The following is a 16,662-nucleotide window of genomic DNA, read 5'->3' as shown; positions in this document are numbered from 1 at the left end:
CCCAAAACCTAGTTAATGGTCTTAGTTCAATTAAGTTTTTTTTTCTTTTTTACTTTTGATGATACTGTCAGAAATTCTGCTGTCAACCTTTTTCCGAGAGACTGCCGGAAATGACATCGTAACGACCGAGTTTTGATTATTTTTCTTTGAAAATTTTCCAAAATCTTTAACAAATATGTATCTTTGGAATAATAAAAAGTTAGAATAAAATATTTAATTTTTTATATCAAAAAAAATTATTGAAAATAGGGCGTTGTTTGCTTGACGAAATCCATGTAACCTCTTAACGGTTGCTTGAAGCAATGGATTTTAGAGGAACATTTCAGATCTTGGTTATTAGCAATAGAGAGCAAATCAAAAATGATGGATGTAAAAGCCAAAAAGCTTCCACATTTATGCAAGATGGAACTTAGTAACATTGTAGCGGTCGTCACAGGTAGATCCCATGTGCAGAGGATGATGAGACGCTGGAATATTAACTTTGCAAGTGTTCAGCCTTTAACTGGTTGAGACGGGATATCTTTTACGGCTCCTAATATTCCAACACTTTTGACTTGGTAACAACTCCGGATCACAATGGACCTAATGTTGGCTAAAGTGCGCCCCCCGTTTCAAACAACGGATCCATACTGAATACCACAATCGTTCGTTTGCATCGCAATTGACTGAACACTTGAAGATTTTCAGCGGAGTGAGAACTTTTGAGTTAACCATTCTCCATTATTTGTCCTAAACTACCTTAACAGGTAAATGATTCGCAGATATCCTTTCCGACTCTTCTGAGTTGGAGACTTGTGATGTGTTTCAATTTCGCACATTATTAGGAAGAAAACGGCACTTCAAAGTCTTATTCGAAATACGCATAAGAAGATCTCTGATTTTTTTCTATTGCCTTATGTTGAATACTTCCTATGCTTGAGATTTTTTTGGCTTTGCATCGACAGGTGGTATTCGGTAGTACCAATGCTATAAGGAATGACCTATCAAACGAAATTTTATATTTTTGCATGCTGAATTCGGTTAAGCATCTCAAGGGGTTCAGGTTGCTCACTTGTAGAAGTGTTGCTCACTAAGAGCGTAGCTGTAGAGACCACTTGTGCAAGATAAAACCTTTTCAAAGAAATACTTGTTGTTATTCCAAACATTTTTCGTTATTATTTTTTACTTCAAATGTATTTCTTCGTTCCCTCCGGATACTTGTATGTAGCATTTATGGCTAAATCCCATCAAGCAGCCATATCACAACTAAATCTTAATACCAAAATGAAATTCATCGATTGTGTAAAACAAAATAACATGCCAGCTGCATTGGCCAAAAAAAGCATGGAACAACAAAAATTACAAAAACAACATTCTCAGCGGTAGTCAGACAACGGTAGCCAGAACCTAACCGAGGCGCAACACTAATTCATTTAAGTATTTTTGGCAATATTTGCCACCACAATTGCCGGCGGCTGCCGCATTTGGTCAGAAACGTTTTAAATGTTTAACCAAATTAAATTTTCACAAATTCGCTATTTTTCTATGATCTTTATTGCTTTGTGATTTCGTGTGCTCGCAACTCGCCTCACCATGCCGCAGTTGGTGCTTGGCCAAATTGCAACAAACTTGATTTATTTGATTTATTGGCTGGAAGTACGCTTTGCGTTCAATTGCCGTTGCTTTGAGCGCTGCCGGCATTTGATTTTTTGATTGTTTTTAACTCTGCTGGGGGCTTACAGTTATTGCAGCAGTGACATTTTCGCACTCAACACGCCTCGCGGCAAACGAAACGAACGAATGCAGCGCCACTGAATTCGGTTAATTTTTTTTACTTCGCTTTGTTTTTTGTTTTGGTTTTTCTTTTGCGGCCAAAAGCTTGGTTAGTTCGGTTTCGCGGCCACTTTTGTTACGGTATCAACGATTTGGCATTTGTGTACGAATTCGTGTACTCAACCTCCGCTCGTACGCCACTCCGGCCGCATCCGAATACAACGGTTTTGTGGCGTTGACAGTTTTTACGAGGCTCTGCCTGCAAATGGTCAATGAATAACATTTTTTCACAGTTGTTTTGCAGTTTTCGTCGGTTACAAGTAAAAAGAAAAATGTTCGTAAAAAAATGCTACAAAATTTTCTTTGCATTTTTGGTTACCGCTTGCTGAGTTTTATTGCTTCAGACCATTTGCGTGCTACATTTAACCGCAAATAAAAAATGACGACAACAAAAAATCAGTTATTTTTGTTTGAGAAAATTCTCAGGTGGTCGTGAATTTATTGTTGTTGTGCGTTGGTTAAATACGAAATCAAAATTAAAACTCGGAATCATTTTGTAATTTGATATCTTTTTGGACGTAGGAAAAGTATGCGACAACGAGTAAACATTAATTGAATAAGTCCATTAAAGTAGGTAGAGTGCATGATTTGAAGGATCAAAAGTTCAAAACGGCTCACAGAAAATTTGAAAAATGCTTTATCAATACTGTCGATCCTTAGCGGCATTCTTGATCTGGTAAATAAATCGCTCTTAGTGGTAGTTTTTAACCTTTCGAACCATCCAATAACTATTAAGTTCGATTATTATTGTTAGGCAAAATGACAATGAGACTACGTGTCGTATACGCAACATTTGGAAAGTTTTGTAATTTAGAATAGTTCAAATCAACGGCTAAGTATTTGGAAGAACTACAAAAGACGTGACAGTTTGGAGTGGCAGGAAGAAAAACTATAGTTGTTTTGTGAGTAGAAATTTGCAAAATATCCCCCAAAAATATCACTCTCCTATATTTGTAGAATTATTACAAAATTCTGATTTTAAAAATGGCTAAACGAGCAACAGCCACATGCTCAAAATTTTGTCTATTTATTCAAAAATGTATAAAAACTAGAGTTATCCAGTTTATTGAAATAGAAAAGGAATTTTTTCCAAAAGGCTTAACACAACGGCTGGAAATAGTGACTTGAATTTTTTCAGAAAATGAGCATGACTTTTTCAGCTTTAGCATACATAACTCAACTCAAATATCACTGTTCGATTCTGAGAGGTCAAAATTAATCAAATCCGGAAATAATCACGTTCTCATCATTTATATCGGGTGTTTTAACATACTCCTCTCTAAGCAATACCACCGATACGAAGCAATTTTGGAATATCGATTTTCAATATGCATTCTTATGAGATGATAGGAAATGACAGGTCACTACGTGTTCTACCTGTTCTTTGACAACCCAAGCTTAGATAATGATGTCGGACGAAATAAATATATGTAGAATGCTTAGCTGCTCAAAACAAATATGGATAGTAAATATGTGCGAAAGCGGCAATATTCTTATCATAAACTGTTATAACGGTTAATCAATATTAAGCTTAAGATTCTAAAGTCATATTTTATGAAAATTTATAAAAGACGTTAATTTATTATGAATCGTTATATATTGGTGTTATTTTAATTTGTAATTTTATAAATATAAACGTTTAATTAATTCATAAATGAGCATATTTATTATTATACCATGAACAGGGCATATTAAGTTTGTCACGACATTTGTAACACCTAAAAGGAAACGTCGGAGATCCTATAAAATATATAACATATAGTTACCTATAAATGATCAGAGATACGAGCTGAATCGATTCGTCACGAAATTTGATATAGATTATTGTTTAAAGCAGCGGTAAAATCTCCGATCGAATTTCGCATTGTTCAGACCGGACTACTATAGATTATAGCTACCATACAAAATGGAAGGAAAATGTCTAGAAATATGTAGTAGTAGTAGTATAGACATACTACGTTATAAACAACAGGAATTGTGTAAAAATTTTCATTGTATTTCTCTTCTTTCGGTTATTACGTCACAAAGTAATAGTTTACCTGTCAAATGTAAACCTAAAAAGTAATGACACGACTTTGCCATAACCTCTATTTCGATCATGTTAAACAAAAATTGAAAAAAATATTTAAATAATGTTTGCACTGCGGAAAGTAATAACGAAAACTTCTCAGAAAACGAACCAGCAATCACTGAGTTTCAGCCACTGACATTACCACTAAAACATTTAATGAAAAAAAAATAAAAAAAAATTTTCTGCGAATGATTTGCATAAATGCGAGTTGTCATTAATATAGTAATTACTAAAGAATAAAACATAATTATACAGATTCACAGATTATATAGTTGCAATAGATGCAACAAATATGCATTTTTAGTCAAAAGCCATAATAGTAATTACTATGCAATAATTTTATGAATTGTGAAGTGTGTTTTTGTGTAAATTCTTCAAACCATTATTTGTTTGCAACTCATTCATATGCTACTCCAAGCATAGAAATCAATAGAAGTGCGTACATATTGTTGCGGCATTTAAAAATTTGAATGAATATTTCTAGGACAATAACTGCACATACCTACCTATTAGAAGTTTAAATAATTGCTATGGTGCATGTGCTAAATTACCGGTCTTTGATTTTTCAATTTTTTCCTTTTTGTTGGCAGTTGATTTATGTATGAGGTGCATGTTGACTATGGGCTTTGTTGTCATTTATAATCTATTTATTTTTTCTATTTTTATTTGCATAACTTTGCATTTGAATATGCCGCCCATGTCCGTTGCTCGTTGTCCGGTGGATTATTTGTTGTTTGTTTGCATTGCATTGAGTGCTCACCCATTGAAACTGTTCATTGCAACAGCCACTTTATCTATTTAGCTTTTGTACTTATATGTGTGTACTTATTTAAGTTATTATTGTTTTGTGTACGCATAAATATTGCAGTTGTTGTTGTTTACCCATATGCGTATTCATTGTCAAATATTCTGAGGTAATCTGATAAAAAGTAATAAAATAAAATTATATAAAATAAAATAATATAATATAAAATAAAATAAATTAAAATAAACTAAACTAAAATAGAAAAGGAAATAAATAACAAATGAAAACTAAATCAAAATAAAATAAATTTAAATAAAATAAATTAAAATAAGTAAATTAAATTAAATTAAATTAAATTAAATAAACTAAAATAAAATAAAATCGAATAAAATGAAATAAAATAAATTAAAATAAAATAAAAATAATAAAAATATGAAATAAAATAAAAAAAAGAATTAAAAAATTAAATTAAATAAAATAAAATCATTTAAATGACAAATGAAATCCAAATCAAAATAAAGTAAAGTGAAATGAAATAAATAACAAAAGAAAATTAAATCTAAATAAAATAAAATAAAAAGAAATATAATAAAGTAAAACGAAAAAAAAATAAATAAAATAAAATAAATAAAAAGAAATAAATAAAAAAATAATAAAATAAAATAATATAAAACGAAATAACATAAATAATATAATTTTAACTACAATTACTAATTAATTATTGTATGAGAAGTTGTTAGCAATAGGTTTTGCAATATTTATTTCAATTACTTTAACCAGAAAAAATGCTAAAATTAAATTTTTCGAGTGCTAAATCAAACCTTCTAAATAAATATGTAAATATCTAACACTACCTCGAAAAACTATATTCTTCACCTAAAAGATAAAGTCATCAGCAAACAACGCATTGTCATTCGAGTCGCATGACGGCGCTTCTTTTTAGAATCTTGAATATCTTCAAAATCATTGACATCTTTATTTTTACTCCATTGCCAACGCATATTGACATACAACAAATAAATAAATATTGCAACAAGGTCATGTCATAAAGTGAGCTCTGTTGGCGGAATGAAAAAAATTAAAGACACTAAAGAGGTACATGACCACATGTGGAATCTCTAACAGTAAGTCAATTTTCAACTGAATAACGAAAATTAAAAATAAATGTGTTTAAAATTTGTATAGCATGAACTTTTATTAGTTTGTATAATTGTAATACATACTCGTATAGAAGTCAGCCGAAAAGTTAAAAAAAAAAACAATTATTATTCGATTTCGTACTACTTACTTTGTTAGGTTCACTGACCATACATGCAACTTTCGAAAACTAGTTAATGTCGCTAGTGTTTCCATCAAATCTAAATTAAATCTACTAAGTTTAATTTTGACTCTTTTGCTCTGTACATTTTTTCTCAATAGAACTTCTTTATATCCCCGTTACCTAGCCAAGCAAGATTGTAAGTGTTTCGAAAAATCGTAATGCCCTGGAAAATATCAACCAAAGGGATCTGAGAAATATACAATAATATTTTTACTTCCATAAGTGACGATTTAAGTTCTAATTAACTTTTAAAACCTCATTTATTAATTCTTCTATAGATCAGTGAACAACGTAGCTGAGGATCCTACATTCATTAAAGGCTATTATATTGATGATAGGAAGATGTGGGTTTGAAATATGATGTCAAAAGGGTCCAATAATATAGCGGAAGGCGTTACAAAAATAAGCTGAAACCGAAAAAAAACAAATGTCGCTGCAGCACTGAAGTTCATCTCAGTCGTTGGTATACTTGTACTAGTTCAAGAACCTATTTTGAAGACGATAATAAAAATTTGTATTTTAATACCGGAAAATTTAGTATTTTTTAACAGTCCGCATCACGTTTGATCAGATGATATAAATGAATGGTCTAAGTCGCCCAGAAAGGTTTATGGATTTTGTGAGAATTTTTTCTTTTTCATGTCAAAAAAACAGTCGGTGGTTTAACGCAGTATGCTCGAATTATGCCAATAATAATAATAATAAATAAAGCTCTTACGATTAATTTTCGCTGCTGCATTGCTCCAAATTAAGCAGCTTTGTATGGGGCCAAACTAGTAAATGATAGCTTCCAGTTAAGACACAGCCATGATGCTGTTTATAAATCTTATTTTATAATTTTCTAATATATTTTTCATATAAAGCACATCTGCAATAAACCTTATAAACCGCAATGTTTTAGGAAGCGCTGAAGCTCACAGACTAATTTGACTTACAAACACAGTCAACTTGAAAACAGTTGGCCACTTAAGGTTGCTGATACAGTTTACTGACCCACTTATGATGAGTGCAACTGATTACTAAATCATACTCATAAACATACATATGCATGTAGTAATTATAAGCTTGTTACTTGACTTTAGGCCATACATATGAATATGCATAGGTATAGTTAATAATATATGTAAGTATATATATCTTTAGAGAAGCGTAACGATTGTGCGGAAGATTGCGCCAGAGTTTTCCATTCTCCGGCCATTATGCCTTCATTACCACAAATCTGACCTTACCTATTACATGTGCATGCATGTGCATAAATGAGGCGTTTGATATACATACAAGTATTTACTTGACATGTATGTATGTGCATTGTGTGTGTGTGCAGTAACTGTAGCAGGAAAATAAATCATAGAAAGCAAAATGCATATAAATATAATTATAAAATGACATATATATAAAATTATATATATATATAATAAAATTATATATTATATATATATGTATATAAACTGTGTGTGCTTCAAACCAACGACGGTGCACTCGCTACTCTGCGCAGTTATCTGCGCCGTTTAACAGCTTGATTGAAATGGGCAACGGCACGCCGCTACAAGCACTATTCAGAGCGTATAAACTAATCAGTGTTTTAAATAATTAATAACTGTAATTAAAGTGGTAATAGTATATATTAAATAGCATGTAAACTTGCGTGTGTTTCAAGTATAGCACCCTTTAATAGATATAACTATAATTAATTTGTAAGTTTTTTATCTTTTGACTTTTACTTTGATTGTAGACAATTCTAATAGGACATTATAAAATGCTTTCAGCGTTGCAAATATTGTAAATTGGCGTTAAATAATTATCACTTTACAACAATATTGCGCTTATAACTGTTATCAGAAGATGATGGGACGATAAATGATACCATCTTCATAATCAAGCAGCAAATACAAGAACCAACATGTAGGAAAAACCTAAACGAAAGAAAAAAATTGCTTTATTTTTACAGGAAGGGATATATGCAACGCTTTATTCCTAGTGGGTAATAAATTAGAGATGTAGGCCTCCGTGGCGGCGATAACTTCCACAAAGGACTCAAATTTCTGCCTTACGAGTGACTTTTCAAAGTTTTGAAACAAAAGGCTGCCAAATGTGAAGAATATTATAGATGAGGAATTTAATAGTTCAATCAATTTGGCGGTGGCAACGGTTTAAATGTGAGTCGAGCAGTGTCTTCTTCGCCAAGGGACTGCCGGTTTTCTGCAATTTTGGTGCAATATTTCAGCATAGTAGAGTTCTGTGATAATTGAATCCCAGCTAATGGAAGGCAAAGGCCTTTCCGACTTTTAGGACAGCTTTCGCCATCTTCGGAGAACCCTCGCTGTTTTGTCAACAGTCACGAAACGACAAAGAAACTCCTTCGCATTGTTCATAAAAAACCCATGTGGGGCTAGGATGAAGAAACTCGTTAAACCAGTTATCCAGGGCCGCTAGCGAAGAAGACGAATCACCTTACATATCATCCTAGTGCTCTTCAACGTTCTCACTAAGCGATTTCCCTTCCAAGAACAAGAATAGAATTACTGATCGAGATTGCTATTTTTCCATTTACGAGTATCTAAAATCTATAGATATGCCCGCTTCCAGACTACTACTTGTGGCGTACATCTTGGTGTTATTCCGACAAACTGAGGTATCTACCAGTTTCGACCTCATTCGAAAGGCGATGAATTTTATGTGAAAAACTTTTCATGGCAGAAATGCGAATCGAGATGTTCCATAAATTATTGTAAGCCCATCGCAACTGGCCGAATTGAAATGGGTTCGAGCCCCTGATCTGCGTAGTGATATTACGCCATTCTAATTACTTCCCGGCCGCCTGAAAACCATATTTACTGCGTCACAGTACACAATTCAAAACAATCGTGTTTGATTGAAATTGATAGTTTTCCTCAAAGTGATTACTTATACAAGTATATGGTATATATATATAATATAATATATTGTATACTAAATTGTAAATTAAACGAGCGTACGTTGGTCTGAAATGGGACAGTTCGCACTGCGCAGTCTGTGGGCTCAGACAGTTTACCAAAGCAATTGACCTTTAGTCACACTTATGTGAGAGTTATGGTATTTTATAAGTGTATTTACAATTGCGGGTAAATATTTGTGTTATTTTATATTATATATACTCATGAATGTAAATAAATTGAAGTAGATACGATTTATAAAATCGAAGTGAACTTTCTAGTGGCATATAACCATTTATTGAGTTACGCCAACGCGATCTAGAACAATAAAATATTGAAAAGATAATAAAAGTGAATTTTTACAATATATTTATTTTTTTAATACCTTGCATGTCTAAAATAAGTATAAGGGTTTACCGATATGCATATACCAATACATATATTCGTATTCGTTTGAACTCTAATTTCTAAGTGTATGTGAAAAGGGAGGGCTTAAAGCATGCATGCTCAAGCGAGGTCAAGCTAGAGATCAAGCGAGGTCGAAATGGGGACAGGTCAGCTAACTAAGGCACTATGTGTCTCATTCTAGATATTTGGTACTTAAAGAGATATAGGGATTTCAAGCATTTTAACATGAGAAAGACTATTTATGTGTATGTATTCCGATATCTTAATTGATGTTTGATATATTTATATTATTAAATTGAGAAATTTTCTTTGCGTAAGGATTATATTTCTTTCCAAACTGCTTCTTCGAAATAACTTAAAATCAACTAGTCTTTTAAAACAATGTTTTATATAATACCTATTGTAAGAGATGCACACTAAGCCATTTCCACTGAAGTATTTAGGAGAGCACTTTAATTGACTCAAGTGAGAATATAACAATGAGATTTGTAATGTTAAAAGTGTTTGCTCCTCAGTCTCTCTGTGTGCGAAAATGTATTTTAATATTTTAGAAAAACTCAAAAAATTGGCACACAAAAATATTACCATACATATACATATACAAATATCAAAAAAATATTTATAATATAGTCTAGAAGAGATTTCAGTATTCTTTACGCTTGCAATTGCAAGGTTATCTTCAGGTTCTGGAAGAAGTGGATTTGCATTTACTTATTATCACTTAAGAAATGCTCTAAATGACATGCTGACAAAATTAATTAAATTAAAAAGTTATGAGTCTCATGACCGCTTGATATATTTATGTTTTTAATTATGTTTAATTCTTTTGAAGATTGTCTCTTAGGAAGTAAATACAATCACGAATATGTTTTACAAATATAAATTTTATAGTCATCATTACTTTTTCGAGGATTACACAATATGAATGCTCTGCGGAATGGATCAAATTTACTCTTTTATACAAGCTCTTTATTGGCGCAAAAGCCAATTTTAGAGCTCGTAGACTACCACTTGAAGCAACATCAAAAACATTGGGTAATCATGATATGTAATAATAAATGATATGATATGTGATAATAAATGTGCTTAGTTCTTAACCTCCAAATCAACCTAAATTTTAAAAATTTCTTGTAAATATAAATATTGATCTGCGGAAAAATATATAGTTACAAGAACATGTTTAAGCTGTTCAGAAAAGAATGGAAAGCCAATGTTCTCTGTGATATAAGTCTGATTCTCGGCTACTTAAGAAAAATACCGTGTGTAGTTCAAGCCATGGAGGAGACTCTAGTAAATTTAGACTTCTTCATTGTTCAAAATAAAATAAAATAAATTCGGAAACCACAATGTTGCGGCTTATTAGGTGATCTCTTAGGCAGAACAGAGATTTTCGACATTCCTACGACAGTCGTGAATATGTGGATTGATATCTAGGCAAGAAAGTATAATTAAATTATTTGTCGCTTCGGTTTTCAAATTGATTGTCGAAAACATTGTGATTCACTCTTATCAACAATTTCGAGAAACTCTCACCGAGGAGAGGAATTTTATTGAAATAGGAAGCCGAAGAAAAAAGCTTTAGTACAGCATCCATCCTACAAAAAAAAAAAAAGAATCACTCTGCCATCGTCATTTTACAAATTTGTAATATACGACGCAACCACTTGAAAGATAATGCTGCGCTATCTACGAGGCAATAAATGGACGCTAGATTTTTGTCTTACCGATTATGGTTGAGAGCGGCGTTGCTGCGACAGCAGTGGGTGTCGATTACAATGTCTACAATATGTGTTTATATGTATGTATGCGCTGCCGCAGTTCCAGCACGGCAACTACGGTTCGCTGAAAGTACAATGCCACATTGAATGCCGCGACGCCGCTGACGTTCATTGCATACCGTTAGCTGTTGCTGCACATTTCTTAGATAAGACCAAACGACTGCCAAAGTTGCGACTAAGGTCCGAGCTTATATTTAGAAGTATACACCAGGTACCAAACACAGTTCCAATAGAATTGCCGTACTAGCTCGAACCATTTCGCAAGTCAAATATCGCGCATTATTAACGTGTAATCGGGTATATAAATATTTTAATCTAGGAGGATTTAACACCCATAGACAACTGATAAGATAGAAAGGACGTAGTGTGGACAGGATGAAATTAGAAACGAAAAATGAGCCACCGCAATATTTAAATGAGCAATTTTTCAAAACCGCTTTAGAGGATGGGCTGCGTGATATGCGTGTCGATATAAAGAAAATCATATTCGCCGAATCGAACGGCGGCGGTGAGAATTATTGCAGTAAAATATATCGTGCCAAAGCTTTGTATCGGAGTAGCAAACATCAGTTGGATAAAGAGTTGGCGTTGATTGTGAAAAGTATTGCCATAACACCAGCCACACAGTTTCTGGAGGAATTAGCGGTATATTTGCGTGAAAAAATTTTCTATTTCGACGTGCTCGGACGGTTGGAAGTATTAATTGGTGATGGTGCGAAATTTGGACCAAGGTGAGTGGAACTGTGAGTTCGTTAGTGCGATATGGATTCTTAAGCAGTAATGTGGCGAAATTCTCTCAAAGAGATCGCATTGTTTTTCGACGCGCCTGAGTGTAACAGGAGATTCTAAAAATTATGAAGTTTTGAAAAAAGAGTATCCGGTTTTCTAGATGTCGAATTATAGCGTAATTGCTGGAAATTGTAGAAGTTATGAGCTTGTAAGGATGATCACTGTTTCAAAGGCCTCTAAATCTTAGTGTGATGTGAAATCAAACGAGAACTTCCTCATGATTCTCAGCTGTAGTGGTCATTTTCATCAATACCAGAAAATCGATTTGTGATTTCTTTAGGATATATGTACTTATAGTGCCATCGTTCATTTCAGGGAATTAATACTAGAAATATAAAGGATATGATTGAGACTGTATAAATGTGATTTCACAATAGGGCATTAGCATGTATAATAAAACCTGACGTAAGGCCATGTTTCCTAAGAGGACCGTGTTTTTGGTGGTAAAGAGAGTACAAAGTTCTCTCTGGAGATTCATTTTGCATGGCTAAATCAACTCAGCTCGTAAAGCTGATCATTTATATATTATATTATATATACCAAAACGAAAGAAAACCTTCGAGAACACAGAAGAGAAGGTATAAATTTAGGAAAAATACCATTTGTAAGAAACATTTTTTGATCAAAATTCCACGGCTTATATTACCACCGGATATTAAATCGCACATTAGATTTAGATTTATTATTAAGATTAGATTATTACTTTGATTTTTTTAATTTTCCATATTCTTGTTGCTCTCAGTGCTGGATCAATATTTAATACAATACTCCTAATTTTGAAGTAATTACCTTTAACCACTTTAAACATTTGCAGATGTTTCTATACCACTCGGGAACCCATACAGACAATAGTATTCGATGATCTCACGCAGTATGGCTATAAATTGGCAAGTCGCCAAAATGGGCTCGACGAGGAACACTGCGTGGTTATATTGAGAAAATTAGGCAAATTTCATGCGACTTCTATGGTTTTAATGGAGAAGGTTGGTACTTCAAATAATTAGTAAAATATTAATATTATTATTTTAGTTACATACATACATACATACATACGAGTATAGTATTCGATCATTCGCATATATACCTACTTCGCTTAGCAATAAGATTGTATGTTAAATGCAGTTTTTTTAATACCTTATTATCTATTGCACTTGAGCGTTGTATTATGACTTAAACGGTGCGATAAGCATGCAAAAGAAATCATTAAGCGTTTATTGTTGACAATAATTGGAGGATACGTACATACATACATATGTCTGTAAGAAGCGTAAAATTTTAATTGAATTTAAGAAGTGAAAGGTAATTATTTAATTGCGTTTCATTTAAATTATTTTAATAACGCATTTCACATTTAAAGATTGCCAATAGTAGTCTTACGTTATTCTGATGCAAAAATTCTAAAAACGTTTTAGCTTTGAGGGTATATTGACGATTCTATCAGTGTCACCATCAAAATGGAAGTTTTTTTTTAAAAGGCGATTGGGGTGGTTTTTTCCCACTAAAACTTCGTCAGTTCTTCGGCATTGACACATAATTTCATTTTACAGGCTAATATAAAACCCTCTCAACCAAATTCTAGTGCAGACATCACTTTAATTATGCCCTGAACAGAGTGTGTATATTAAGTTTGCCACGAAGTTTTTCACACCCACAATGAAACGTTGGAGACCTTATAAAGTACATATATAAATTATGAGCGTGCCGAGCTGTGTCGATTTAGTCATGTCCGTATGTCTGTCTCTGTGCATGTATACGCGAACTAGTCCCACAGTTTTTGAAATATCGATCTGAAATTCTGCACGCGTTCTTCTCCCCAATAAGCTGTTCATTTGTCGGAGCTGCCGATATCGGACAGCTATAGCTTATAGCTGCCATACAAACTAAACGGCAAGGTATTTTCGCGAATTAATATAGATTATTATACAAGAAAAATGTTACAATCTCCGAACAAATTGTTCAGATCGGACCACTATAGCATATAGCTGCCATAATATGCAAACTGATCGATGAAAATCAAGATAAAGATCTTTTTATAGCCTCTCATGCTATAAAAAATGCACCTGTGAAGGGTATTATAGCTTCGGTGCAGCCAATGTTAACGTTTTTTCTTGTTTTATAGATAATTTTGAGAGAAAAAGACAGAACTATAACCATATACAATAGATATTTACTCTTATTTTCACTACATTACATTTTTAACTATTTTGAGCCAATTCAGGACCCCAGCGTTCGTGAACATTTCACCAGCGGCATGCTAGACGAACACTATATACGCACCAATGAGCGTTTCATCGATTTCATGTCACTTCAATTGCGCACACTCGCCGATGTCGTATCCAAGTGGCCAGGCTATGAGGCAATTGCTGTGAAATTACATCGACACTGCGATAATATTAAAGAGAACCTCGTGATAACTGGACAATCGCAATCAGGCGAACTAACTGTGCTAAATCATGGAGATTTATGGGTAAACAATTTCATGTACAAATATGATGAGCAGGTTGCAACAAAGCCCATAGATGCAATATTCGTGAGTTTTTACCAAAACATTTCGAAAAGTCATTTTTTAGTTAAAATTTTTTTTCCAGCTCGATTTCCAGAACAGCTTTTTCGGCAGTCCCGGTTGTGACATAAACTTCTTTCTGAATAGCAGCGTACAGTTGGATGTGTTAGTTAATCGCCGCGACTTCCTCATATATACCTACTATGAAGCGTTGCGGAGCTCTCTGGAACACATGCATTACGAACACATACCCACGCAGCATGACATCGAAATGGAGATCCGCGCACGCGAATTATACGGCTTTTTTTCGTCGTATGCCTTCTTGCCAATGGTGGCGATGCGCAAAGAGGACTCTTACGATAACAGTATTGAGGCTTTAAGTAATCAGGAATTTGCGCGCAAAAAAGTACAACAAATGTTCTCCTCAAATCCAAGGACTACGGATACATTGCGTTATGCCGTCAAACGTTTTGATGATTTGGGTATATTCGATTGAAACTGGATTGTATAGCTAGATTATAAAGCAGAAAGGGCGTGACAAAGCTATTGATTTCATTTCATTTTTGGATTGCGTTCATTTTTCAACATTAATTATCTGTATTGTTTAGCTGTAGTCTACAATGTAATGCAATATTTAATAATTCAAAGAGCAAATATAGAATAGATTTGTTACTGAATTTTTATTCTCGGTTAATCGATAAATTTCTTTCGAACTGATAGTTTGTCATCTTGTCAAAATATTTATGAAATATTAGAAAGAGAAAATTGACGAACGACAAAACGACTTGAAGTTTGCTTGCACTTGCTCTTTCGATTCTAACATATCTAATATAAATTTTGAAGATAAAATTTGTGGAAGTTAATAGTATAATGTAATATTTCTTATGGTCTTTGAAAAATTGATATAACATATAACAGACTACCTAAGCTCGCTCAAATCGATTATTAATTTAATCTATTATATATTATTTTTAATCTATTATTTATGAATAAAAACTTCCTATGTGTTTTAGAAATTGGAATTTTATTTGATGCACTTTTTTAATCTATCGTTTATTTATCGATATTTTTTATCTGCTACATAAATTGAAGTTTGATTTAAAGCACTTTTTAATGTATCGATTATTAATTTATCGATACAAATTTGGATTTCGGTTTAAAGCACTTTTTTATTCTATCGATTATTAGTTTATCGACAAAAAGCTTTTGTGTATTTTAGAAATTGAACTTCGGTTTTTTGGCAATGTTTTTTAAATAGTTTGATAATTTTTGAATTATATCGCGGAAATAATAATCTGAATATTTTAAAAGAAGTGTTCAAAATTAAACTACTAACCATCATAGAGAGGTTCGAGGTTAAATTTGTATGTTCTTTAGCCATTCTCCTAGGTAAAAAAAAATTATTATTTGGACGAGTGGTTTTAACTACCAAAAAAATATTTTAGCGTTTTTCAACTTTGATGTGACCAAAAGTGTTACTATACCTACTTTGCTATGTCATACTTCACCAAAATGGCAAAAAAGAATGAATCAGCCAACATGCGGCAAAAAACGGTTTAGCTATTTTATATTCGAAAATTTAGAATATTGGAATGGCAATTATGCGCTCTGCTATTTTTAGCTTTATAAGGCATGTTTGCTTATTTATACATACGGCATATTCTAAATCCCATGTCAGAATTAATCTATGTGGACTCTGTTGCAATATTTTTGCACAGTTGGCAAATCCTCAATAATATGTTCTAATCCGTCCATCAATTGTTGTGTGCGTCTAATACGAAATTGTTTTTCTTTGGCGTTCAAAATACATACATACACTCGCGCATGCATATTTTCACAAGCAAATTTTTTCCGAACGCAATTCGCGAAATCTTAAGAAATTCGCCATTAAACAATGTGTGGTCTTGTCGAAATGGCTGGTTGCATGGACATTTGGACAAGCGAACGGTATGTCATGCCCAAATTATTTGGCTGTCAAATAGTGTACGGCCAAACTGTCAATTCGTTAAATGAAATTGAAAAATTAAACTCACACATACAAATGGCTGACGTGCGTAAGCGTTGATATTTGCCTAATATTTTGATATTCCATTTGTAAACATGTCACAGCAGCAGCGTCAGCATTTTCACAACGAAGAGGCGATGCAACGAGAAGCGTCGGCTGATGGATACGCCAATTGTCAGGTCGTTGGCAGTGGCATGAACGATTTGTACTGCAACCGTTTTGCGGTAATTCTTTTCAATTATTTTGTATTCATATTTGCACATGTTTTTTATTGTTGTTGCTTGGGTGCATTTTGGCAATTGGTGGTATTTATTTGCT

The 16,662-nt window shown here is 33.1% G+C and overlaps 1 protein-coding gene across 1 annotated transcript; it reads left to right on the top strand.

Annotated features, from left to right (window-relative positions):
- Nucleotides 1-11,255: 11,255 nt before the first annotated feature.
- On the top strand, nt 11,256-15,016 carry LOC106621140 (uncharacterized). The gene is made up of 4 exons (XM_014239863.3): nt 11,256-11,778; nt 12,651-12,819; nt 14,055-14,366; nt 14,425-15,016. The coding sequence occupies exons 1-4, from the start codon at nt 11,423-11,425 to the stop codon at nt 14,833-14,835; spliced, it is 1,248 nt and encodes a 415-aa protein (XP_014095338.2). The 5' UTR covers nt 11,256-11,422; the 3' UTR covers nt 14,836-15,016.
- Nucleotides 15,017-16,662: the final 1,646 nt, after the last annotated feature.

The sequence above is a fragment of the Bactrocera oleae genome, chromosome 5 (genome assembly GCF_042242935.1).
Source record: "Bactrocera oleae isolate idBacOlea1 chromosome 5, idBacOlea1, whole genome shotgun sequence".
In the NCBI taxonomy this organism is placed as follows: Eukaryota; Metazoa; Arthropoda; class Insecta; order Diptera; family Tephritidae; genus Bactrocera; species Bactrocera oleae.
The sequence above is the reverse complement of the archived record's forward strand: the minus strand, read 5'-3'. Positions and strand labels throughout refer to the sequence as shown.

What these genes read in the sequence shown, in the direction of transcription:
- LOC106621140 (XM_014239863.3), top strand. Translation starts at nt 11,423, where the DNA reads ATGAAATTAGAAACGAAAAATGAGCCACCGCAATATTTAAATGAGCAA. An exon ending in GGTGCGAAATTTGGACCAAG is followed by an intron (nt 11,779 to 12,650) that starts GTGAGTGGAACT and finishes AAACATTTGCAG; the next exon opens with ATGTTTCTATACCACTCGGG. An exon ending in AGCCCATAGATGCAATATTC is followed by an intron (nt 14,367 to 14,424) that starts GTGAGTTTTTAC and finishes TTTTTTTTCCAG; the next exon opens with CTCGATTTCCAGAACAGCTT.